This window comes from Parus major, chromosome 18 (assembly GCF_001522545.3).
Source record: "Parus major isolate Abel chromosome 18, Parus_major1.1, whole genome shotgun sequence".
Taxonomy (NCBI): domain Eukaryota; kingdom Metazoa; phylum Chordata; class Aves; order Passeriformes; family Paridae; genus Parus; species Parus major.
In genome coordinates, this window is record NC_031786.1 from 3,323,274 (window position 1) to 3,348,651 (window position 25,378).

Genomic DNA, 25,378 nt, shown 5'->3' on the forward strand with positions numbered 1-25,378 from the left:
TTTTCCTATTTGTTGCACAAGGATCATTATGTTTGACTGATTTCTGTTGATTTGTTTTGGTTTGGTTTTTAGTCACAGAATTAATTGCTGCTGATATTTGGGCAGTGATTTATTTTTTTTTTTGCCATCTGATGGTGTCTGGGGAAAGCAAAGAAAGTACAGCTTGTCAAATAATTCAAAGGTTGTCAATAATGAAAATTCACTGTATGTAAAACTTACAGTGCCTTGCTCTTTGTAGCATAACATTTTTCTCTGGAAAACTCAGTGGCTGGATCTTGATTATTAAACTAAAGTAAAATAAATTTTAGGTATGTCAGATAACAAGAAAATTCATTTCTAGTATGGTTGACTTTAGGGTGTTTTTTTCTCTATTTTTGTCTCCTATCTTAGTAATGTGGAACTAGGTTGTAACAAACTTGAATATAGCACATGGAAATTAAATGTAAATTCACTATTTAAGGCAACTGCCATGAAACACTGATTTCAGCTGAAAAAGGATTCAGCTGTGCCCTGGTTTAGCCTCACTGCACCACAGGATCTCATTCTGGAAACTGTCAAAAGGATTGCTGGGCATCACTCAAAATATGGCAAAGTCAAATCAAGGGACACTTTTAGGATGATTTTATTTGCACCTGGACTTTTCCTGTACAATGGCACTGAGTATCCCATAATTTGCAATGAAAAGATCATGATTTTGTGATGCTCTTCCCCCCTCTAGTAAGTCTGAAAAGATAAAGGCAAACAAGTGGAAAGGTTAGTCTGAAATTCCTCCTGAGGGAAGAGCTCTCTTTGTTGAACTGCAGATCGTGTGTCCCAAGCACATATGGCTATCGCTGAACATATGACAAGGCCCACACTGACAGAGTGTGAACAAGTGATATGGTTGTGCCTCTACTTTTTGATTTTTCTAAATGAACTACTGAAGTTAGTCAGTAAATCTGGCACTTGAACTAGATGTGACTTAAAAAAACTAATCCCAGTAAATATTATAGATAGTCTATTGCGGTCTTGGAAGCACAGCTATTTTGACATAATTACATAAAAATCCAGTTCTCTGTCCAAGAAAGTACAAATCTTAATGAGATATTTTATAAGAGATGGAATAATAGGGAAGTCGTGACATGGAGATCAAATGGAGCAGGGAGCAAGACTGCAGATAAATATGTACCAGATAAATATGTGGCATACAGGGATATTCCCAGCTAGTTCAGGGATCCAAATTTTCTCTTCTCAAAGAGAGATTCAATCTTTTCCCATAGAAAAATTGCTGCCAATTATGTGTGTACACATAAATAGTTCTATCCCATGAACAGGTTTGAAATTGATCAATTCCTGTAATCTCTGCCCAAATAAATCTCAAAAGGAAATTAGGGCATTTGGAAGTAGCTGAGGTTGGAGCATGATTTACTGAGATGTTACACACTGAACAAACTCCATGGGTCGAGTTCTGGGTTGGAGTTTTCCTTCAGGCAAATGAGAGCTCCAGTGGAGCAGGTGACAGAACCTTCTCAAGGTCTGCAGCAACACCCTGGGAAGCAGCCAGTGGCTCTGGCCATGGCAATCTGTGGAGATGAGAATTTCAAGGTGGAGAGTATATTTTGTGCATTTTTCTAATGGAAGAAAATTACTATTCTTGCAGTTCTTACCACAATTACAGCCCTGCCATGAATTAGCTGTCTCTTTACAGCCTTCTGACCACAAACTCCTCGTGTTTAGGCTGGGAAAAAAAGGCATTTTGTAGTAATGACAGAGCCAAACACCTTCCCAACTGAAAATCCCTTGGATGGTTCCTTTGCTCTTGAAGATGGAAAACAAACATCACAAGAGAGAATCATGTATTATGAAACAAAGCCAAGCCAGAGGCACAGATGTGACCCTTGGAGTCCTGGAGGTGCAGATGAGTGAGGAGTTTGCCAGTGTGGATGGAATCAGTGCATTCAGCAGAAACTGGCATTATGCTGTTTATAGCCAGTCCAGGTTAGCTGTGAAGATTGGCCATAAAAGTTACATTTGAAATTAACTACATCTGATTAAAATTGAAGCAGCAACTTAGCCAGAAAATAAAAAAAAAGGAAAAAAAATAGGAAAAAATGCTTGAAGAAAAGAGGATATTAAATTTTCTATCATAACCTAACCTGACTTTCTGTTCTGACTGTGGCTGCCAGAAGAAGGGAAGTCACTAGCAAAGCATGTGCCAGGACATGTCCTTGTAGGGCAGAAGGGAAACAAAGGAATGAAATCTAAATTTTACCAGGACTTACATTTCTGCAGTATCCTGTATGAGCTGTCTTTCCTGAGGTTCTGGAATCACCTGCCTGGAGGTGTTTTGTGTACTTTTGGTTTCTGGTTGGTTGATTGGTTGGTTTTGACTTGGTTGGTTTGTTGTTTTGGGGGGTTTTGGGTCTTTTGGGTTGTCTCTTTGTTTTTTCAGTTTTCACCAAAAGAAACCACTGACAGTCATAAAGAAGATCCAGTTGAAACCTTTCTCCCACTTTCTGTCATTCTGTGGGTGATGTAGTCTAAATCATGCTGAGTTTTCATTCCTCTTAGGAAGGGGAAGTATATAAATGTTTGTTGTAAAAAAGCTGTCATGTTACTCCTTCCAAAATAAAACCAAAACCCATGGCAAAAAGGCCACTTCAGTCAGAATGTTTTCCATTTGATTGTATATTTTAATCTCAATTAATTTCTTGGCTTCCAAATGTAAAGCCTGTCCAGTTCTTTCCAATATAATATTTAATATTCTGTCTTTCTACATCATCTTCTTAAGGATACAGATTGTTCTCACCAATCAGTTTCTGCACATTTGCAAATACAGTTGCACAGATTGGGAGCCTTATGCTTCTTTTTGTGGCCTTTAATCTTTTCCTTTAAAACTTTTAAGTTTCTTTGGTCCCTTTGATCCCAACCACAATAAACCCATCCTCCCTACAGGCTTTCAGGCAATCCAAGATTCTGTGGCTAGGAGAGGCAATAAGAGAATTAGAGCTAAAATCAGTCTTGTTCTCTAATGACTTCTTATTTTCGACTGCTGATAGAATGAGAAGATTAAATCTCTAGCTGCAAATCTTGTGAGGACAATCTGAGAAAGGGAGAAGCATAAATGATTAGACAACAAGTTCTGCTGGCAAAGGGAAGTGAGAATGTCATTCAGCAAACTTCTGGAATAAAGGAAATGGTCAGAGACAGCCTCGGCAGCAAATAAGGCATCGTTGAAATGGTTGAAAAATTCCTCCTGGTTTTGACAGATTGGCAAAGGCATCTGTCATCCCCACTTCCATCACAGAATGTTAAAGAGAGAAAAGGAATTCAGAACTATTTTCATATGAGGTGAAATATGTGGATCAAGCCTGGGACAGAGCAGGGCACATTTCTTTGGATAAGATACTGGGTAATAACCTCCATTAAAGTCCTTGCAAATGGGCAGAGATTTGCATGTGCTTGAATTTATGGGGCTTGAACCTAAACCATGGACAGATTCAAAGCTTCAGCTGACCTAGTAATGTCCATTTAAGTACAATTTACAATATTTTAGAGAGATTATGGTGAAATACATCTTGTTCTGGAAATAGTTCAACTGATTTCATCAGGGGCTGCTCTGTATTTCTGAATTTGTTTAGGAAGAAAGCAAGCGAGGAAGCTCATAAAAGGTGACCTGTATTGTATACCTAAACACAGAAGTGTTTTACATCAATGTGCCCAATGCAGAGAAGGAGCACTACAGGAGAAGGGCTTCCCAGTTCCAATTTGTTCAAATAATCAATATAATTTTTTGCATAACAACAATTGGAGAAGGATAATAATAGAAATAAAACCAGGTTGGAGTTTCTCAGTTCTTCTGCAGTTTGGGATGCACAAACATGTTACATCCAGCTCAGTGAGCGTTCAGTGCTGCCTGTTTTATTCACTACCAAGACAAGTTAAAATTGTAAAGTAAAACTTCAGCTTTTCCTGTATTTGAAAGATGATTTCCTGAGCAATGTTCTTCCTACCAGCTGGTTCCTGTGTTCACCAGAGTCCATTGCTCTTCTTGAATGCTGTAAATGGGAAGCCCCAATGCTTTCAGAAATAATGAAGTAGCATTTCTGTTACTAAAGAGTTGCTGGCATTTTGTATTTTTAACTGTTCCTCTAGAATTTAATTAAATCAAGAGAGCATTCACTGCATATATTTTTTTAAAAAAATAAATATATTTTTGCTTCCTGGAAATGTCAGCTGTAGAACATTGTGCCCCAAAGGAGAAAGCACATTGTGAGCTTATTACTGATCCTGACAGTGGATGCACAAGTTCCCTGAATTTCATGGCACTAATTCATGGTAGCCTTTTAGCTTGGTGCTGTTTCCAGGTCTCAGAATCATGAGGGAAATGTATTGCAGACACAGTGTAAGTCACATGGGTCACTGAGATGCCTAAATAATTAAATTATGGACACAGGCACAGAAGGATACTGTGCTGCAGCTGCAAATGACCTGGATTTTCAAAATATCTCCATCATTCGCCTTGCATAGAACAGGAGGCTTGCTGTCCCAAACGTGGTCCTAAAGGATTGAAATGTGTGTGCATGGATGGGTTGGAGAAGTTTGCAGCTCCCACTGAGGCAGTTCAACAAAAATTTTGATTCTCAGTGTAACAAGAAGTCAGACTGACTGTTCCCAGCAAACATGTGCACACTGCTGTGGTCCTTAGAGGGTGAAAACAACCTGAGTCCAGAGAGTTGGGTTTTTTACACAGTGACAGACTCTAGTACAAAGATTGGAGAGCACAATAAAACCAATCCAAATTGTTGACTTTACTGTTTGTAATCAAATCCTCCATTCCAAAAAAATCCAAGGAAGAACAGCAGTGGGAGCAGGAAGTGCTGAACACGATGTGAATGGTAGGGTGGAGAACGTGACAGTGTTCCTGCAAAAACTCAAGTATTTTACACAAAGCTGTTCAGGCACAAGCCTAAAATACATTCTGTTACATTATAAGGCATTTGAACTGCTTGTAACAGTTATTCCAGGTGGATTTTTTGAGGGTGTTGTTCTGTAACAGCCTTGAATTTCTTTAACTCTTGCAGATTTTTGACAAAGAAGCTAAAGATCTGGAGCGAGAAGTCTGCTTTATTGATATTGCCAGCGATGAGATTCCCGAGCGCTATTACAAGGAATCAGAGGTAAGAGGCAACTTGGCTGTGAAATGAGGTGAGGAAGGGAAGGTAAGAGGCTTTAGAAGAGCCTGGATAGGAATCAGAACCATTTTATTTTTGTATAAAATCTTGCTGGTCAGTAATATTTCAAGAGCATTTGGTCAGAGGAGAAGCAGACAACAGCCTCTCTGTCTAGATTGCCTGACACTTTCTTTTGCAGATGATTCTTTGAAATGCTTTCCTACCCTTATCAGAACACATCCTGTACCAGACCTTTGGTATTCAGCTGAATTAGTCCAAACTAAAAAAGGCCTTTCCTTTGTATCATGAATCTCAGTGAAGAGTTTGCAGAACTGAGCACTTTTGAACACCCCTGCTGTCCTTACTTACATCCCACCCTGATCACTGAGTCCTGCAAAGTGCTCAAGCCCAGCAAAGGACAGATGTGCTGCAGTGACAAGGGGCTGGTGCACAATTGCTTGAAGTGAACAATGACACAAGACCAAGAGGGACTGAAGCACACTGCAGACTGCAGCAGATCTGCCAAAAAGCATCAATGGCAGCAGGCAGAGTCACTGTGAAAATTCCCTCGGAAATTGCTCCCATGTATATTTGATGGAGCACATCTCTGAAGAGCGTGCTTCTTCTAGGTCAATGCAATTCACTGTTTGAAATCAGCAGCCACCATGCAAATGAAGATGAGGTCTCAATGTTTTAATCTCAGAGTTGATAAATGATGGTTCACAACAAGCAGCTAGAGAGGAATGATCGGATCTATGCTCGCATTTAATTTTGGAGATATGATTTGCCTCTGGAGCCAAGTCTATATTCATAGCTGGCAGTGAGTATGGCAGCTGTTTAACTATCTAAAACGAGACTACATAATCATTTTTAGGATAGAAAGTGAGGACTTGCCAAGGAATATATTTCTATACTATAGGAGACATGATTTTCAGACTAAAAAAGTCGAGTACTTGTTATCTTCCATTTATATAGATCCTATTTTGAATGTTATGTACAGGTCATAAACCAAAACTGAGCCTACAGTAGAATGAAAAGTAATTTTATTACTTTCCTTAGATAATGAAACCCATCTGTTTAGTACCAAAAATTATATAACACCTCATGAAACAGCTTATTGGTCCCATCATCTTATCTGAGCTCCACGGCTTCTGGCTCCATTTAGGAATGAGCTGCTAATGGAATGGGTCAGCATTTGACTGTTCTTTAAAGAAATCCTGTGAGGTTTTTCATCTCAATCTCTTCACTTCAGAAATTGTAAACACAAAGGTGAAAACCAGTTTTGCAACTTTCCTGCTCATTTTATTAGCCAACTATTAAGCATAATTTCCCTATGATTAATCTCCTGGTACAGAAGAACAGGCTCATCTTAAAGGAGAAAAGCATTTCAGGGTCTTTGTGTTGCTATTTCAAAGACAAATCTGAAGACCTGATTCCAGGCAAAATGGAATTTTATATGGGTTTAAACAACAAAAATAGCCCAGCATCTGTTGTTTTTTTTCTGTACTGATGGATGATTTTTCTGTTGACTATCAAATTCTGTTTCAGAATTCATACAGAGCAGTAAGAACACCTTTAGTATTTAACTGTGCACATGCCATAATTGGTAGTGAATTAATAATAGTTGAAAATACTGGATCTTCCAAAATTTACAAACTATGGGGTTTTTATGTTACCATATGACAAACATGAAGCCAAATTTCCATTTCTGATGTGGCCTCTTACATAATTTAGAGACTATAAAAAGATTTTTAATGTTCATAAATGTAATTTCCATCTGTTTTCAACCAGAACAATAATTCTATGCAAATGAGAAAGGGTTTGTGTTTCCCAAATAGCAGCTTCAGATAAACCCAGTTAGTGTAAGCTTTTGAAAGGTATTTTAGTTGCACTAATAACAATAATTTGGCTGCTTTTAGATTACGTAATCTGAACTGATACTAAGTTTAAAGATTAAAAGTGAAGTGCAATCCTCAGGATTTAACAATTAGATCCCACAGGATAAATGTTCTGACTCCCATCCAAAAAGACCAATGAGAACAATTTTAACTTCAGGCATGTCAGTAATCTCTTCATTTCAGTGGCTCTTTCACAGGCTTAAAATAAAGCAAGTTCTTTATCAGGGTCAGCGTCTTTGGCAGCTTCTAGAAATAAGCTTTAATTTTCTGTATATCCTGACTAAAGCACATTCCTTTTCAATTAAAAATATGCTTCAGATTTAACAGCAAATGTCATTATTTAGCTGTAATACTGCATACTAGAGAGTGGGTTAAATAATTAAATGCCTTCACATACTACTTCCTCTGCATGCTCTGGGCTGGGACTTCTGAGCCTGATGGTAGAAGGACAAAGCCACTGTGTCCTCCCACCTGTGATCTAAAAAGTAGTTTTTCAGTTGTCCTGACATGAATCCTAAAAACAGATTCCATTTTCATTTCCATAATAGTGATTCACACATAAAAAGACAAAATGTATAAATAATCCTTGTATGTATAATATTCCATTTGAATTGAACAGCTCATTCTCACTGGTGCTGAGAGAGGAAATATGTTCCACGAAAATGTCCTGGCTGAAGGGAAAATTATTGAATTCAACTTGGTGCATATTTGCTTTTCTCTCCTTCTAAATATTAACTAAAATTGAAAAGTGAAGAATCCAGTTACCTGGAGGCTTAAGGAGAGCTGTTGCTTCATTGCAGGACACTTTAAGGGAACCTCTACAAGTAATACTGAGGGATGGCTTGAACAGAATCATCCAAGTGATTTGAATTCCTTTGAGGATGAAGGGCTTATCTGGCATTGAGGATTGAAATCACCAGGCAATAGAGAATCAGAAGACAGTTTTGTGAGCAATTACAAACACAGAGTCCAGTTCTGTCTGATTTCTGCCTTTGTGGAAGGCTGGAGGAGGTGAAACTGCAGCAATTCAGGTATCCCAAAGGAGATGACCTCCCTTTAACTTGATGACCATCTACAAACCCCATTGTGAAGTGGCCACATCTTAAATACAAGGCTTTTTTAGAAGCATGGGTCTAATCCTTTATGTTCTAATAACTTTAAACATGAGGTTCCAGATGGAGAAAGGTTGATTCTAGATCCCAGCTAACAAGTTTACCTGTTTGTCTGTAAATAGCCACAGGTGTTTCTAAACCTGGATGTACATATTGCATCGAGTACAGAATTTTGTATTTCTGTGCAGAGAATGTACCAGCCAGGTAAGAGTACTTGTACATCTTGTGAAGTCATTTCCTTGTGACTTTAGCATCGATGAATATGTATCACCAGCTATATAGACAGATATATTTGTCTGAAACATAGAAAAGAACAAAGCTTAGCTAAGATGAGGAGTGAGGGCCTCCAGTGAATCATTCATGAAATGAAACATTTACCGTAGCTGTGAGCTACTGAGCAAAATGTTCAGTGCAAACATATTCAAGTTCTCAGAATTGACAATGTTTCATTTCCTGTTTATAACAAAGTAACAGAGAGCTGGACAAATGGAATGAACTTTTCAGGCTGCTTTTAAGCAGATTCCATGCAGCTGCTGCCGTTTTCTTCTTCCATTGCTGGCTTTTCTCCTTTAGCACAGCTGCTGTGTGATAGGTCCTCCTTAAGCCTGTCCAAGTGCTTTCCGAGTAAGAAAACCTCTGTCACAGCACTAAATGATGGTAGCTGAAATAATCCAGCTGCCTCAGCCCCCAAGTGAGTGTGGGCACTGTGTCAGCACGGGAGTTCAGTGAAGGATATGAAAAGTATGAACATTTCCTTTTTCTTACTCTCTTGGTGTGTGAGTTTACATAAAGGCTGGCTGGATTATCAAATTTTAACACCTCAGAACTGTCCCAATATTTGCAGTTCTTAAGTATTTATCTGGATCTTTCAGAAAAGACCCTTTAATGGAAATTCTTTTAAAAGTCCTTAAAAAATTACTCCACATAAATGTCTATGGTAGCATCTTTACATCAATAAATCTTTCCCAAGCCCTGGCTATAAAAGCTGAAATCCAAAACCTACCAACTACAGCTGATGCTGATATGCCAGATGACAGGTATTAAACTCATGATTGGTTCTGAAATTCAAGATCAAACAAAATGGTCTTCAGCATAAAGAGGGAAAAATTATTGCACTTCAAAAGCTCCATGATATTGCCATAGGAGTCTGAAAAAATTAATTCAGGCATGAAAACGAAGGAAGGATCTGTTTCAGGGACATCTGGGTACTTCCAGGGAGAGAACAGGATGCGTGGCACAAGCAGGGTGCACTTTCACCTCTGGCAGCAGCTTCAGCCTGGGGACCTTTGCCCATGCTGGAATGGCCACACAAGCAGCAAGGGGAGACAGAAGGGTGACAAGGCTGCCAAGGTGTCCCATGCAGGCTCCCAGCACACACAGGGAGGTGCTGCCAGCTCCAGGGTGCAGTGGCAGCTTCCAATCAGGCCTGGTACCGTGGCAGAGCTGAGGGCAAGTGTGCCAGGCAGATTTGGAGGTTTTCTGTAAACAACAAATGCATTTCATTATTTAACTCTGAGTACAAAGTAACAGCTCAGAATTAATTGTGAAGAGGCATTGCAACAACCCAGTGCTGTTTGCTTCCTGGAAAGGGCGTTGCCATTCCGTGTCCGATGCCCGTGACGTCCGTGAGGAAAGTTAAGTAAATAAATGCTAAATGGTAAATAATAGACTCCATCAATAACCACATTGACTCGTGGTCTAAGTAATAAACCCTGGGAGAGTGCTATGTTTGAATCCATATCCCACATACAGAGGCTTTTATTTCATTGTAATTTTACATTTTATTCTCAACTAAGACCAGCTCACGGGTTATGATGTTTCTGCTCTGTTGGCAGAAGTGCTATTTTTAAATCACTCTGCACCTGGCAATAATGTATTGCAAATACAGAGTAGGTTTTGCTCCTCTAGCAAAAGGATTTGCCAGATGGGCTTTCCTAATAAATTGTGTCTGATAAAAGGACAAGAAGGTTATTTAAACAAAAAGATTTTAGCTATGCCATTACATTTAAAACAGATTGAGGATTTTGTCAGTGTATAAATCAAGGGGAAAATAGTGAATAGATACGGTATTCTTTGGATGATGCCTTCTCTAGGAAGAAAGGCATGGGTGTCTGAAAGCAAAAATAAGGAACACACAAAATTAATTATCTAAATAGTAAAACGAAAGTGCGGATAGAGCAAAGTTCAGCTTGCCCAGTTTCTGGTCACAGGAAGAAAAGCTTCAAGTATGTGTGCCTTGAGTGCTGCTGAGAGAAGCAGTGCTGGGTACCAATATCATTTCCACTTGCTTTTAATGGAAAATTATCAGCCCTGCTTCAGAATTCCAGGTTGTAAGTCTTACTGTGGCAACTTGAACCCATGAGTTAGGCACATAAAATCATTCTTTTCCAAGATCTCATTAATTATAGTAGGCTTTGGATCAGGCGTTGAAGAGCAAAAGATGAGCAGTCCTAGTCCCACCAAAGTCCTTCTGGCATGGCTATGGTCCATAGCAGAGGCCTGGGAAAGGTGTAAAAATACAGTGGTGAATGTAGAGATTCTTCCCCTAAAGGCTTCCTTGTATGATCCATAGCACAAACAATTGCTGAGACAGAATTTGTGTATTTCTAAAACAGTCATGATGTAGTTAAACGTGTAATTTTTTAGCAGCTGGGTTAAAGCCCAGGGATATTAGTTTTCCTTACAACAGTTCACCTCTGTCAAACATTTGTGCCCTTTGAGTTGCTGGCCCAGACATCGAATTCTCAAGTTGACTTTGCCCAATGTCACAGTGTTCCTTACATCCCCCTACTTGGCTCTCATGCCAACTCTTTGAGTCTCAGCTTCCTGAGCAAGCACTCAAGAAAGTCTTTAACACCTTGATCTTTCATACAGCAGGCTGGAAATCTGTTCCTCTGAGGTCTGGCTTCCATTCATCAGTCTGTAGTTTTATAGTATCAATATGTTAATGTTTCCAGAGAGGCAGGAATTTCCCTAAGAGCTGTTTGATGTGAGTTGCCCGAGCCACCCATCCTCAGCTGGCTCTTCCCATGGAGCTCTGCAGCCAATTTGTGATTAATCCTCATGTCCTTCAAGAAAAAGGGACAGGATTGAGGAATGCACAGGTGCCATTTCTGGCTGCTGTTAAGGGAATTTGCACCTGGGAGCTGCCATGGATCAGATGCATTGCAGTTGGTGGGTGATTTGCCAAGTTCAGAATGATTACCACTCTGTGTCCCCTTGTCTGCTGGGTTAAACTCACCAAACCAAACCAGACCCAACTCATAAAACTGAGCCAAGCAGTGATGCAGGGTAGTTTTTCATTATTTCATTTTTGGTTAGAATTTCTTGATACTTGATACCGACTCAAATTGATTACATTAAATCTCTTTGGACTGCACTGAACTTATTCCATTATAGATCTGGTTATCTCTGAAGGATTGTAAAGTACAACACTCAGAATTATTAAAGTGTGTATCTGAGATGGTGAATCAAGGCAATGGCTCCATCACACCAGCACTGTGTGTTTGTGTAAGAAACAGCAGACCCTGACTTACAGGAAACTATTTTCCTTTTTAGAGATTCTTATTTCACACTGGAATATTTTGCAGGCATATTTGAAATCATATTTTCTGCAATGATTTCTTTTTTTAAGGAACATCCAACTAGAATGTTACATCTTTCTGAATACTATGTATTCTTCTCTTTTTTCTTTTTATTGGTATTATCATTATATTGATTGCTTCAGGCAATGATCAATTATTAAATAATTCTTTCAACCAGAAAATGTGTAGATCCATCTGTGCTTGAGCTTTGTTGGGTGAGAAGATTGGCAGCAGCCTGTGACCATGAGCTGTGCTGTACAGGGGGGTGTTGCTCTGATAAATGATGATGCTAAACTGTTTTTATGGTGATTTAACATTGAAACCTTATTATACTGCGAGCTCAAAGTCTCCCCTTTGCAAAGCCTGTGTCAGCAATAAAAGCAGTGACTTTCACAGGGAGGAAAGACTATCACCTCATTAGAACTTTGCAGAGAAGCTTTAATGGCAAAGCTTCAGTTTAGGATAAAGCCAGAAGTCAAGACCTAACTAAACAGTAGGGAAAATGAATGCTGGTGATACATAAGCTCACACTGAATGAAGCAAAATGAAGATCAGACTAGTTATCGTTTTTTGTGTTTTTTCTCCTGATTGTCATTCATTTAATGCATAATTTAAGCACTATTTAAGTACATGTTTAACTGCTTTTTTAGCAAAGGATCTTCCCAGACCTCAGCACTGGGGAAAGAACACAGCTGAGCACTGCTGGTTACTCTTCAGGATGGATTTTAGAGGCTTCACTATGAATTTTCTGAAATGACATAATTTTCAAGTTCTGACAATCAGTGCTTAACCATAAATTATTTCTATTTACAAGATATAATTAGCAGGATTGGACATAAAGGGAAGTAGAATTATACCAATATGGAAAATAGCACTTTCATAGATAAAACTGTATCTTGTACAGATGAAAGTAAACTTTACAAAAATTAACTAATGCCTTTAATGGTTTTATGAAATTATATTGTCATTTCAATGTTGTAGGTCCTTTGATTTCCCAGTTCCTGAAAGAAAAGCAGAATTGGGATTACTCAGTGTTTGCTCATAACTCAGTTATAACCAGAGATGGATGAACTGCAGGAGTTTCCTACTTAGCTTAGGATGAACAAGTTCACTTAAAACTGAAAATGGCATTGTCAGGGTCAGTGTTGAAGTGTCAAAGCTCCAACTGGACACGATTTCAGGAGACAGGCACGGGTGGAAAGTACAAGCAGTTCACACCAAGGGGCAGTGGAAAAACAGGCTCTGAAGAAGCCACTTTTTTTTTTTCCCAAAGGCCATAAATAACCCTTGGAATGCACTGCGCTGTAATGACTTGCAATAACAGATCTTCTTATAGCAGAAAATGTCCTGGATGATATGACTGTCAATGCATCTCCAAGAATATGCTGCCATTGATTCACTGCCAGGCTTGGATTTTAGGATATCCTAGTGTATTTTTAAAGTCAATTTTTATTACTTTTTCATAATGTTTATTAGCACGTTTTGTGTCTTATCAAAACTTTTACTTCAGTAAACTGACAAACACAACTTCCCCTCCTGAATTTTCCTGTATGTTTTCTTTGTTTTGCAGGATCCCAAATACTTCAAATCACAGAAAACTGGGAGAGGCCAATTGAAAGAAGGCTGGAGAGAGACCCATCAGCCAATTATGTGTTCCTACAAACTTGTGACTGTGAAATTTGAAGTCTGGGGACTTCAAACCAGAGTAGAGCAATTTGTACACAAGGTCAGTGAAACAGGAGCTGTTTCTTATCCTTCACATAAGCAGAACTCAAGCACTCCCAGGAATGTGGCTATGGCTGTGGAGAAGCCTGGGAGCTCAGCCCAGTCTGCTCAGACCTCTCACAAGGTCTGAAGGAGCTGGAGCAGAGCCCAGGGCTTCACTCTGGGTACGAACGTGACAAAGCCTGGAGCTGCTCAGGCCTAAGGTTGAGAAAAACTATCAACAACATTTTCAGTGCTGTGACCAATATATGAGCTGAAGTATTTCTGTATACAGGGGTCCCATACACATAGCAAGTGAGGTGAAGAATTCTTTAGGAAGAGATAGTGGGAAAGTTTTCCAGTCAATCTATGAAAAAATCAGTTGATAAATAGCATAACTACAATGTGATACAATTTTTCGTAGTATTGACCTTCTACATGTTTGAAAAACAGAAGGGAAGAGATCCAGAATGTCTAACTGGCCAAAGATTAGTGGAATCTGTAGTTCCAGATATGTCACATTCCCAAATGGATTCCCGTGCTAGTCACAGCCATGATTCAGTGTTGGCAACAGACCCACTTGCAGTGGGAAGCTGGACTAGAAGCCTTTACAGCCAGCATGGCTCTTTAGACACAAAACTGTCAGAGGGTTTCTCACTTTGAATCATGTTGAAAGACACAGATGAGATGTTTTGTTGCTGCTGAGGCCTCTAACCCTTTCCTTGTTTGCAGGTGGTCAGAGACATCCTTCTGATCGGTCACCGGCAGGCGTTTGCCTGGGTGGATGAGTGGTATGGTGAGTGTCCTCCAGAGCCAGCCCCTATCAAAGGGCTGGTGCAAACCCTGAGACAATTGACAGCAGGTTTCCATTTGATTTCATGGATCATCAGGTCCTAGTCTGAGTTGTTAAGGGAGGAGATGGAACCATGTTAAAGATCATCTCCTCCCACCCCCTTCCCTGGGCAGGGACACCTTCCACTAGATCAGGTTGCCCCAAGCCCCATCCAGCCTGGCCTTGGACACTTCCAGGGATGCTGGATTTAGGCAGCAGGCAGAACCCAGGGATGCCTTTCCATCCCAGCATGTAGTGGAACTGCACCAGTGCAGGAGTCATCTGTATGGAGACCCCCATGCAAGTTTGAAGAAAGCTTCTTCTTAAGGCTGCCTTAACTTGCAGCCGTTTCCATACTGCAGACTCCTTAGGCCTCTGATCCAACACATTGCCAGCTTTTAAGGAAAGTTTTAAACTATTCATATGGATTGTTATGATTCCAAAAAGTGTTGGGAATGCATGAGCCAGCTGTGGGAATAGGGGCACTTCCAGCAGGACAAAGCAATCTGAGTGGCAAACCAGCCAATTCCATTATCTAGAAACAGCTCACTGGGTTTGTACCTTTTATATGCATTTTCTGTAAGACAGAATAATCACAACTGTTCTTGAAACAGGTTCTGAGACAGACCTGTAACGTATCATGGGAATCTGGCAATGGATTTAGAATGTTCATTTAGGCCCTCCTCAAGCTTCAGGAAACACCAATTGGGGCATTTGGTGGGTGAGGAACACCTCTCTCATCAGAGCTCAGAACCATTGTGCATTGCTCAGGAACAGTCACTGCTGCAGACACATCTCAGAGGTGTCACAGCCCTGCACTGGAATTTAACCACGGGCTCATTGTTTGGAAATGGAGAAAAAATTGCTTTTGAAATCACAGTGTTCTTATAAATTTAATACTGCGTGAAAATCTTGTGCTGTAATGGTCATAAAAATACTGAAACTGCTAAAAATACCTTTTTCTATTGGAATAGCTGTAAACTAGTAAGAGAATTTTATATTCAGTGAGAGAATTCTTCAGAGCTATTTTATTTTTTTTATTTTAGATTTGTTTCTTATTTTACCTGAAATAGTGCAATCCATTCTTTTTCCTGTACAAGTCAGGGAAACTGGTAACTTTAAATAAAACAGCCTGACTTCATGTAAAAATTGAGCCCATAAATTTGCTCCCAGTCTACCCAAAATATCCATGGAGTGAGAGATGGAGAACGTTACTGAGGAGCGAAGTGTCAGCTGCACTTTAGCAGAGTTACTGATAATGATGACAAATGAATTTCCATGAAGTTAAACATACCAAATAGGTTTAGCTCAAAAATGCTTCACTGTAGATTTTCCCCTCCTAAGTCTGAAATCTCCCTATCAAAAATATTCTTTCCACAAATGAAATATTGTGATACACAATTATCTTGTGGATTTTTACTGTCAGTAAGCCTTTTTACTAATTAATATAATGTATTTTTAAGAGTTTAATTATCAGCCTAAGTACAAAATCTAAAAAAACTGGGCTTAATAAAATAGATAAAATAATCTAGCATCAAAATTATAATTTTTAAGTGTCTATTAACCTCTTTTAAAATGAAAGTTTGAGAAAAACCTGGAGATGATGATAGCTAAACTGAACCAAATAATCAGTGTAATAAGCAATGTGTTATGTTAATATCTGGTTGCTGTTGCTGACCCTGTAAGTATGAAGATGTTTTGTCATTTAATTTACTAAACTGTATTTAGCCTTATTATTAAGAAATTCTATTTTCTCAGTGTTACTTACTAATAAAGAGCATGTTCTCTGCTTGGCAAAGTGCATCCCAGCATGCTACTGACACGGCTTCTGAGCTTGTTTCTCATTCCAGATAACAGTAAAAGACTGAAAGAGTACGAGTTAGGGGTATTCCATGTTTCCTTTTAATCAAAATTTTAGACTGCATTTCCTTTTCCTGATGAATTATGACACTGTGCTGCCACTACAACAGCTGGAGTTGTATCTTGCCTTAAAAGCTGCCTCCTAAAATGTAGCAGGAGCCTCCCAGCACAGAACAAGGAGTGGGGTGATACAAGAATTCCCAAATCCCAGTGGCACATTGTAAACTTGAGGGAAATGGCAGCCTCGAGAGCAGATCCCAGTGCATGGCCAAAGGGGCACCCATTTGCAAGCAGACTCTGCTAATAAAATACTCTTCAGTGTGTTGAGTACAAAGTTGATGGCTGTTTTTACGAGTTACCAAAGTAAAGAACAGACCAAACTCTGACTGCTCCTGCTCTGACTCCTCACTCCCCAGTGGATTTATGGAAAGCATGGGAATACTCAGGAGAGTCCCAGGTCACTTTTTTGGATTCTTTATGTTTTTGCTGGAGCTGTGGTTGATGACAAATCCTGTTAAAGGTGTTAACCATTGCCTGGTGTTCCACAGCACCTGACAGGCTGTGCTGGGTGGACACCCCCAGCCAGGCTGGGCAGTGCTCAGTGATCCTGCTGGGGGGATCAGCCCCATTTGTGGGATATTTCTAATTTTCATCATTCATTCAATTGCTCGAGGCTACATAACCATTAACATAGTCACTATTAATTCACTAATCAGTTTAATTGTTAGTTTTTGGAATCTAAACTGGTGTGGGCTCTAACACTAAGGGTTTTGCTGGTTATGAGATGTACAATGCAAAGTTAACAAAAACTCTTTTTGCAAGTGCTGGAAAGGTAAGTAAATATTTATAATATTTCTGTATCTATCCTTTATTCCAAAGGATCTTCTAAAATCTCTTTAGAAGATCTTGGCCTTTGCCAAGGCCTGCACTTCAGTACTTCCTGCCTACCTTACATTACACAGATACTCCTAAACAATTTCCACTCCTTCCTGTTCTCTGACTCCCTTTGACTTAACCTTGCACCTTCCTTGGCTGACACAACTACCTTTATGAGGCAATTTTCATAAAGCTAGTTGCTCCTTGCTTTTTAAAAAATCCTTAGTTGGCTTCTGCTGAAAGACTTTGTGTTCCTAGAACCTTCTCCTTAAGGAAAAAAAAAAAAAAAGTTTGCACTGAATCAATGGAAAATGCCAACAATTTTGGACTTTTTACAGATATGACTATGGATGATGTTCGAGAATACGAGAAAAATATGCATGAAAAAACCAACATTAAAGTTTGCAACCAACATTCATCTACTGTGGATGAAATAGAGAGCCATGCCAAAGCAAGAGTATGTCAATTTTTAAAACATATTGCCCATCCTCAGCCAATACACCTGCACAAACCAGAAAAGAGCAACCAATTGTCGATCAGTCAGTGGAATTCTGGGGAGATTTTGCTTCCATAAGAACAGAATCTTTCTCCATGAAGTGCAATCCTGCCTTTGCTTTGCACTGTAACCCTGCCAGTTATGTAAGGGAGGGTGGGGTTGGGTTCATATACAGCTCCCTGGCTTCCAGGAAAACACAACACTCAAATTTCAGTTGGATGCATAAAGAGGAAGTGAAAGAGGATTTTTACTTTCTATTCTTTGAATAGTTAAAAAATGTAGGAGTTCACAGTGGTCCAGTCAAAAAGCCAAGAACATGGGGAGTGGAAAACTTCCATGGGACTCACAAAATTCTTTGTTTCACCAGGAAAAAAATCTAATGAGTTATTCAATCTTTTCAAGGTAACTTTAATGTCACCATCATTGATTAGCTACCAACAAGGTGGGAAGTATTTTCAGAAACATGTAACAGTGGTTTGTGGAAAAGGGCAGATTTCTCTGTAGGTTCTCTGGTTCAAATTCTGGAGATTTCATAAAGTACTTCATTACCTAATTTGGGCCCCACAAGTAGAGGCCTAAAATTAGAGATTGATACTCTCTGCATATAGAGAAGATGCAGTGGCCTTTGCTCCTGAAATGTCATTATTCCTTTATTTCTGCTAATGGTGCTGTGGAACTCAGTGCTGGCTTTAGTCATGCTGTCATTGTGGGGCAAGGCTTGAAGGGTTTCAAGTCTTTCCTTGGCTTTTGCTCAGTGCCAGCCGTCCCCAGCCTGAGGAGATCTTGTCTGTGTAGTCCCTGGGAAGGAAATTCTTGTGGTTGTGACACAGCAGCTTCACTGACATCAAGGTTACTCCTTAGTAAAGAATGAGTTCAGATTTTGGCTCTACACTTCAGGACTTGGTTCTGAATGAAGTCTGCCACCTGTAGTCTTCATGTGGAAAAATTGTCATTGAGGTCAGAACAGAAGTTGTTATTAATGAAAAGGAAAAAGTGAATCTGAGTCTTTCTAGCTCAGTTTAAGGACTCTTTCCTTGAGTGTACAATGCAAATATCACATATCACAGCAGAAGGAAATTAAAGCAAATATAAGCTAAAAAGTAGAAGTCAATTGAAGTGTCTGAATTGAAAATGAAGAGTCTTGGAGGCTCCACTCAGCAAGACTTCACTTCAAAGGACAGTGCACCAAGAAACCTTCCTGTTCCCTTCATTTGTCCAAGACAGCTTTTGGTTCATGTCATACAGAATTCCTCAATCAAAATCCTTGTGATTTCAGGGGGATTTGGGACACTTCAAGTGCAGAAATGCTCACCCACTGTCACAGGGTGTGAAACAAAGTGTAAACCAGCAAAACAGGTTCAAACCTTTCTCCAACACGAGTAGGTATAGTTCCCCTGGCACCATCTGTTTATTGCCAGCACTTCTGTCAGATGTGAATCAGGAGTCGTTCTCACTCCTAATGAGTGCCAGTGTGGGCTGGAAAGGTCCCTGGGATGTGGTGCAGGAGGAGAGAAGGCAGCCGGCACCGTGCACGTTTTTGTCGATTTAATGTGATGTTGGAACACAACAAAAAGCTGCTTTGACAGCCAAGGTTGCACATGTGTGCAGCTGGGATGGGCTAAAAAGCATCAGTGCCCTGAAGGACGGGGATTTTTCAAATGTTTGGTAATTCCCACTGCCAGTCCTGTGCTTCAGACACTCGAATATGTGAGACTTAATTGAATAAAAAACTGCCGGTTTTATATTTCTAGGGTTTTGAGCTTTTGTGGCTCAAAGAATCTATAAATGGTCTAATGAAATACTTCAAATTTATGAATTTAACTTGACATTCAGCAAAAATCTTAACATTGCCTTCAGTTGGCTCGGTGGGCGTCTTGCAGGCGCTGCAGGCATGGAGCAGCAGGTTCCAGAAGAGCCTCGCTGATTTTCTGCTCAGCTTCCCAGTTTGTAGCAGATGTCATTCCCTCGGGATGGCACGGGAACTGTGCAGGGCTGGGATCGCGCTGCCCTCTTGTGGGACACCTCTGGCACCTCAGGACACGGCCCGGGCCCCCGGCTTCCCATTCCCGAGGGCTTTCATCTCTCGTTCGGCAGCGAGCTGAGAGCCGTGCATTTGCCACTTGCCCAGCGGGGCTTCAGTGCAGATTCCGGATGGAAAGTTGGGAAGCGCGGCTTGGAATTTTGTGGCTCTGTCAAGTGAGAGGGAATCCTTTAGGCTTTATCAGTGGAAAAGCAAAACAAGCTCGGTCCTGTGCATGAAGCCGCAGCTACAAGTCAATGGAAGGAGAGAGAATTTTCCATCCCTTGGTAATTACAGCAGGTGAACAAACCGTGACAACCCTTTGCCCACTTGGGCTCGTAATCTAAATGAAAAATTTAAAACCCCTTTCAGTTATATTTTGTTTGGAGTTCTGAAAAATGCTGAAAATGCTGCCTGCTGACTGTATCTAAATGTACTCTTCAGTTGCCTGTGGAATAGCTGGATTTTCCCAGCAATTACTGAGGCAGTAATCTTTATTCAGTCAGACCCAGGTAGAGGAACCATTAGTACGTGATTAATGTACTTAAAACTTTGTTTCTTTTACATTGTGCTCATTGTGCTCCAGTCAGTGCCTTACAATGGGGAGGCATTCATGTGGAGAATCACTTAATGAGATGCATGATAAGCAATCATTCCCTGATTTAGGATTTGGATGGAAGTAGTTTAACTGAGTTAATGAAATGATTATTTGAAATTATTCTAACATGCCTTTGTCTTTCGTTCCTTCTTATTGAAGACATGACAATGGATGAAGTCCGAGAGTTTGAACGAGCCACTCAGGAAGCTACCAACAAGAAGATTGGGATTTTCCCACCGGCAATATCCATCTCTAACATTTCCATGCCTTCCTCAACCCGCAGTGCTCCATCTAGTGCTCCATCAACTCCTCTCTCCACAGATGCTCCTGATTTCCTAACAGTTCCCAAAGATCGGCCTCGGAAAAAGTCTGCTCCAGAAACTCTCACTCTTCCAGACCCATCCAAAAAAACCTTTTAAATTAACCCTGCATGTTTCCTCCTGATAAGCCATGTCTGCCACAGCAAGAGTGACATAACTCAATTGCTACAAAGGTCGTGGTGGTTTGTTGGTTGGTTTTTTTGTTTGTTTCAAATAATCTTTCCGGTGTGGAAAGACGATTCCTTTCCTCAGACCTGATCCTTAAAACCTTCTGAAAAAGTGCATGCAAGAGAAAGTAGTTTATATATTCCTAAAGTAGTGTTTCAAGCCATATGGTGCATCTTACTGACATCAATGGAACAGTCTGAGGGGATGCTATAAACGAAAACCAATCTTTCTGTAGCAGTATTCTGCCTGCAAACCCTCATCTAGGTCACAGCATTTATAATTAGGAGTAGATATTAAGTAAATCTGCCAAGGACTTCTGAGGCAAATTAGTGCCAACTAGAATGCAGGGTTAACAGAAAAAAAACCCTCCCTTTTTCTTCTTTTATAACCAATTTTAAAATCTTTCCCACTCTCAGGCTTCTCCTGTGTGTTCATTAACCTGTAACTCATTGTACTTGAACACTAACAGATCCACATTTTGCTTAATATGACTCAGGATTTGGGGCCTAAAACACAAAACACAAATATTTTCAAACCTAAAATATCACTGTATCAAAGCCCCAGTTGTAATTAATTATACTGACTTTGAGGCCATTGAACTATTTCTACCTTGCACAGAATTTATAAAAGGAACCACCTATTTCTTGTAGATAATGTATTTTACTAGCTCTCCCCTGTCCTTTTGTGAGCTCAGAGTGTTGGTGTTCATCAGTGGTGTTCTGTGACATTGAGAAAAGCAGCTGAATTGTGCCAGTTAAGAAACAAAAGCAATGAATTCTATCATTTCCTCGCTGGAAGAAGAGTGGTAGTTAGGCTGGGAGACCTTGAATGTAAAGAGAAGAAAACAGGAGACTCCTTTTTCTTCCCTGCCTCACATCTTTGGTAAACAGAACAATCAGACAGAGCTGGGTCCAGGCACTGCCTCGTTTGGGGAAGGGGGACAAAATCAGTCACTTCAAAAAGCAGAGAAATTGTGGGTGATGTTAAGGAGCCAGAAGTGTTCTTCCTGGTCTGTGTGTGAAATCACTCTTCAATCTCAGGAATTCAATTGTAGACAAGGATGTTTCCCAGAGGGAAGTGTAGACAGTGGAAGAAGGAGAAAAATAAATTGCAGGAGTGGTCTCTTCCTTCCTCTTCAAAGCATGAACTGGGTGAGACCCTTTCCCTGCTGCCCCCTCTTTGGGGCACTTTGCTCTCTTCCACACAAGCTGTTGTTCCGTGGCTGCTGCAGTTCCTTTCCCTTGGTGACATCAATGAGCCACTCTTAAGTCCCAGGGAATGACAGCTCCTACTGAATCATGTTCCCAGTGGAGGGATACTCTGTGCCACCACTGATGGTTCATGGATTGAGAAATAAAGAGACTTCTCCTGAGCTGAGCTGTCACTGAATATTGAACACTCAGTTTGGGGGTGCCCAAGCCTGGGTACAGTGGCTGAAATGCACTGAGCTCCTCGCTGGCTGCAGCTGCAGCACAAGTTTTGTGGAATGTGTGGTACTTAGGGGGATGTTTTGGGAGCAGAAGTAATGCCACTGCCAACCTGCACTGTAACAAGTGTTCATTTGTCTGATAGTGAAAATCCTGCAGCCAGCAAAATCCAGGAGCTCTCTGTGAGTTTGCTGTGGTCTGACTTCCTGCATTCTCCCATGTCCCATCCATGCTTGGCTTTACTTTTCTTCCCAGAGCTGGTAATTCCAAGTCACTGGTGACCTGACAGTGATGCTGTTTTGTTTAAAAAGAAGTCACAGTAATACTGAAAACAAAACTTCCCTACGTTGGTTTATGATTTCAGCTTAACAAGGGTGCACATTATGGAATCATAGGATCAAGTGTAATGTTTTTATTGTCATTATTGATTTAGTATCAAGATTGGAACATTGGCAGCAAAGGGAAAGCATTGTTTGGTTGTTTTCTCATTGCCTGACTTTGGCCTATACCAAAATAGTTCAGATTTGCTCCACCTGAAAGTCTTTTTCAATGGATTTTTAATTTGTCTAAGACAAATTTGCTCAGCTCTATTCAGTGTCCTGGTGCTCACACGTGACTGTTTCTATTCACATTTTGGAATCTGGGTTTGACACAGATTATTAGACCACAGCAGTCCCACCTTTCCTGGTGTTTAACTGATTGATTTCCAACACATTGATCATGATATGAAGTCGGTTTGGGGATAAGTCATTTGTGAAAACCATTAGCCTACCTGAACAGGACAGGTTTGCATATCTGGATGGCAGAGATGTAAGAGAGAGAGACAGGATCCCCCTGCTGTGCTGAGTTTCAGTGTCCCCACACTGGACTCACCCCTGGCAGGGTCAGGAGCAGCTTCTGCCTCATCAAGGCCAGTTCAAGGATCTGTAATGCTTTGGGTAAGAATATCCCAGGTTTTCACTGATTGTGGAAGTACCCAGGGCTGAGTTCTGCCTTGCTTTACCCAGCAGTCATCACCCATCTGGTCAATATGATCTTTAAATGCCTTTTTCTGTTTGGTTGGCTGCTATTTAGGGTAAGATAGCTTTTTTTTTAGAATATTCCCAGCAGGCACACGAAATGAAATGAGAAGGAAGGTCTGAGTATTTCAGTGTAGCACCTTGAGGAGAAAGGGTTGTTTTCAGTACTGATTTTTCCCTTTCTGTTGTAGTTTCAGACACATTTATTAGGATTAAAATAGAGAGTTTTGCAGGTGTTCCACACTTTATTTGAAAAAATAAACGCTGTGATTATGTACTGAGTACAGCCTCAGAGCATGGTGAACACAGCCATGTTCCTCTTCTCTGCCACAGTGACAAGAATTCCATGATGCAGCTCTGCTAGGACTTGGCAAGGAATTTTTTATTAAGGAGAATACAGTTCAGAGCAAAAACCGTGATGAGTTTGTTCAGGTTTCTATAAAAACCTCCAGGCTTTGCTTGTACTTTTGTGTATTTTGGATAGAACAATCATTACAAAACAACTGGCAATTCAGTGCAGCTTCAGAAGGGTCAATCTCCTAAAAAATCAAAAAGGGAGGGATCCACAAAAGCTGTGAGGAGCAGCACATTCCTGAAACACGTACCTGATGGGATTTCTTATGAATGTAATGGTTAATTTTGTAAAGGACTGGATAAATCCTATGGAAAGAAACTATTTGACTTTGTTCTTTGGCATTTTGATTATTCTGGAAGGTGATTTTGTGACATCTAGTAGCCAATTTGCATTAATTGCTGCTGTAGAGACTTTGAAACTGAAATATTTGTTCCTTGAATTTCAGTTTGTAACAAGACCGCTATACTTTGCTAAAACTGCTTTGAAGCTTGCTGCACTATAACTTCAAAACAATGTGTTATCCTTTGAAATAAGCCAAATGTATATGCTTTTTATGAATTAGTGAGTGCAGTAAGAGAGAATTCAAGCTCTTGTCAATAGGAAATTTTCTGTTGCCATTGTTTGGACTTGGTTTTCTATGTGTAAGTTAAAATTGCTAAATAAGTCTAACAATGTTTTGCTTTAAATGAACAGCATGGTCATTGAATTATGATCTCCTGTAGTTTTGTGGTGTCACTAAAACAGGTTTTATTGGTTTATTTCATTTCTGTGATAATTCCACATGATTCTGTTATGTCCAGTAATTAATTTCTTTTATTTAGAGCACTGGTGGCAACATCAGGCAATGCATCACCACCATCACAGAAGGACCAAGTCGTGATTTGCTCTGCACATTCGATAGTGCAAGGCTCAGCAGGAGAATTTGACTGTAATTTTTCTCATATCACTTAGTTTCTGGTTTTTTCCAAGTTATTTATTATTTTTAATATTGTATTTTTCGTTGCATTTTGTTGTAAATAAACTACCAACAACTATTCTTTACAACGGTGGCTGTTTCCTCTTACTGCATTTCTTGTAGGCAGGAACCTCCTCATTAACATGTACTAGCCCAGCTCTGCAAGTCATTTCCTCAAAATTAAATAGCACAAAGAATTAGCTTTGTGAGGAAAATTTAAAGCACTTCCAGCCTCTCCCGGGTTCTGTTGTGCCCCAGCTCTGTAAAGGTTTTACCGGAGCAGGTGCCCCATCAGTCTGGCATTAGCCCATTCACTTGTAAATGACCATTTGCCTGACAAGGAAGTTTTTCAGTGGGGAATCGAATTCTTTATGCGGGGTTTGGCAGCTCAGTGTTGTACCAAATAACTGGAAAATACTGGAAAAGAGACCAGTCGAATCCTCTCAGGCTCGTCTCCAAGTCAGTTAATTTTAGCCAACAGAAATTTCCCTTGCACAACGATTCTTTACAAGCTTTTACAGAGACTTTCTCCATAGAAACGAAGCTTTCCCTGCTCCAGAGGAACTGCAGCGCTCTTTCAGGAGGGAAAAGCTTCAGAGCAGCGTGGGACAGGCCAGGGGGAACAACGAGGGGACTGGAAAGGTTTTTAATTTGAAATGGCAGGGCGCAAAGGGGACAGAGCCGGCGCAGCCCCGGGGACATCCCGGCAGCCGCTGGGTCAGTGTGCCCGGCCCTGCCACCGGAGCCGATCCCCCGGTACCGCACGGAGCACCCGCACGGGGAGGCCGAAACCAGCGGGGCTGGGTCTGAGGGCGCCTCAGAGCCCGAGGAAGCTTCACCGCCATCCCCGAGTGAATGAGCGCACACGTGACCGCCTCATTAACATCCACGTGACCGTCATTAACAGAGACGTGACCACGCTCATTGGCGTGCACGTGACCTTCATTAGAATAAACCTGACCCCTCATTAGCATATCCTGGCCCTACCAGCCGAGCCGTGG

The 25,378-nt window shown here is 40.5% G+C and overlaps 1 protein-coding gene across 2 annotated transcripts in view; it reads left to right on the plus strand.

Annotated features, from left to right (window-relative positions):
- The window catches only part of PITPNC1 (phosphatidylinositol transfer protein cytoplasmic 1), a 76,854-nt gene extending 52,388 nt beyond the window's left edge, over positions 1–24,466 (plus strand). The window contains exons 6-10 of one of the 2 annotated variants that reach the window (XM_015645444.3): positions 5,064–5,159; positions 13,318–13,473; positions 14,184–14,247; positions 17,358–17,476; positions 20,293–20,628. In XM_015645444.3, the coding sequence (XP_015500930.1) occupies positions 5,064–5,159; positions 13,318–13,473; positions 14,184–14,247; positions 17,358–17,476; positions 20,293–20,298 (441 nt within the window). In that variant the 3' untranslated portion in view covers positions 20,299–20,628. Of the gene's footprint in view, positions 1–5,063; positions 5,160–13,317; positions 13,474–14,183; positions 14,248–17,357; positions 17,477–20,292 lie in introns of both variants that reach the window. The other variant, XM_015645443.3, reaches the window with a different exon arrangement.
- Positions 24,467–25,378: the final 912 nt, after the last annotated feature.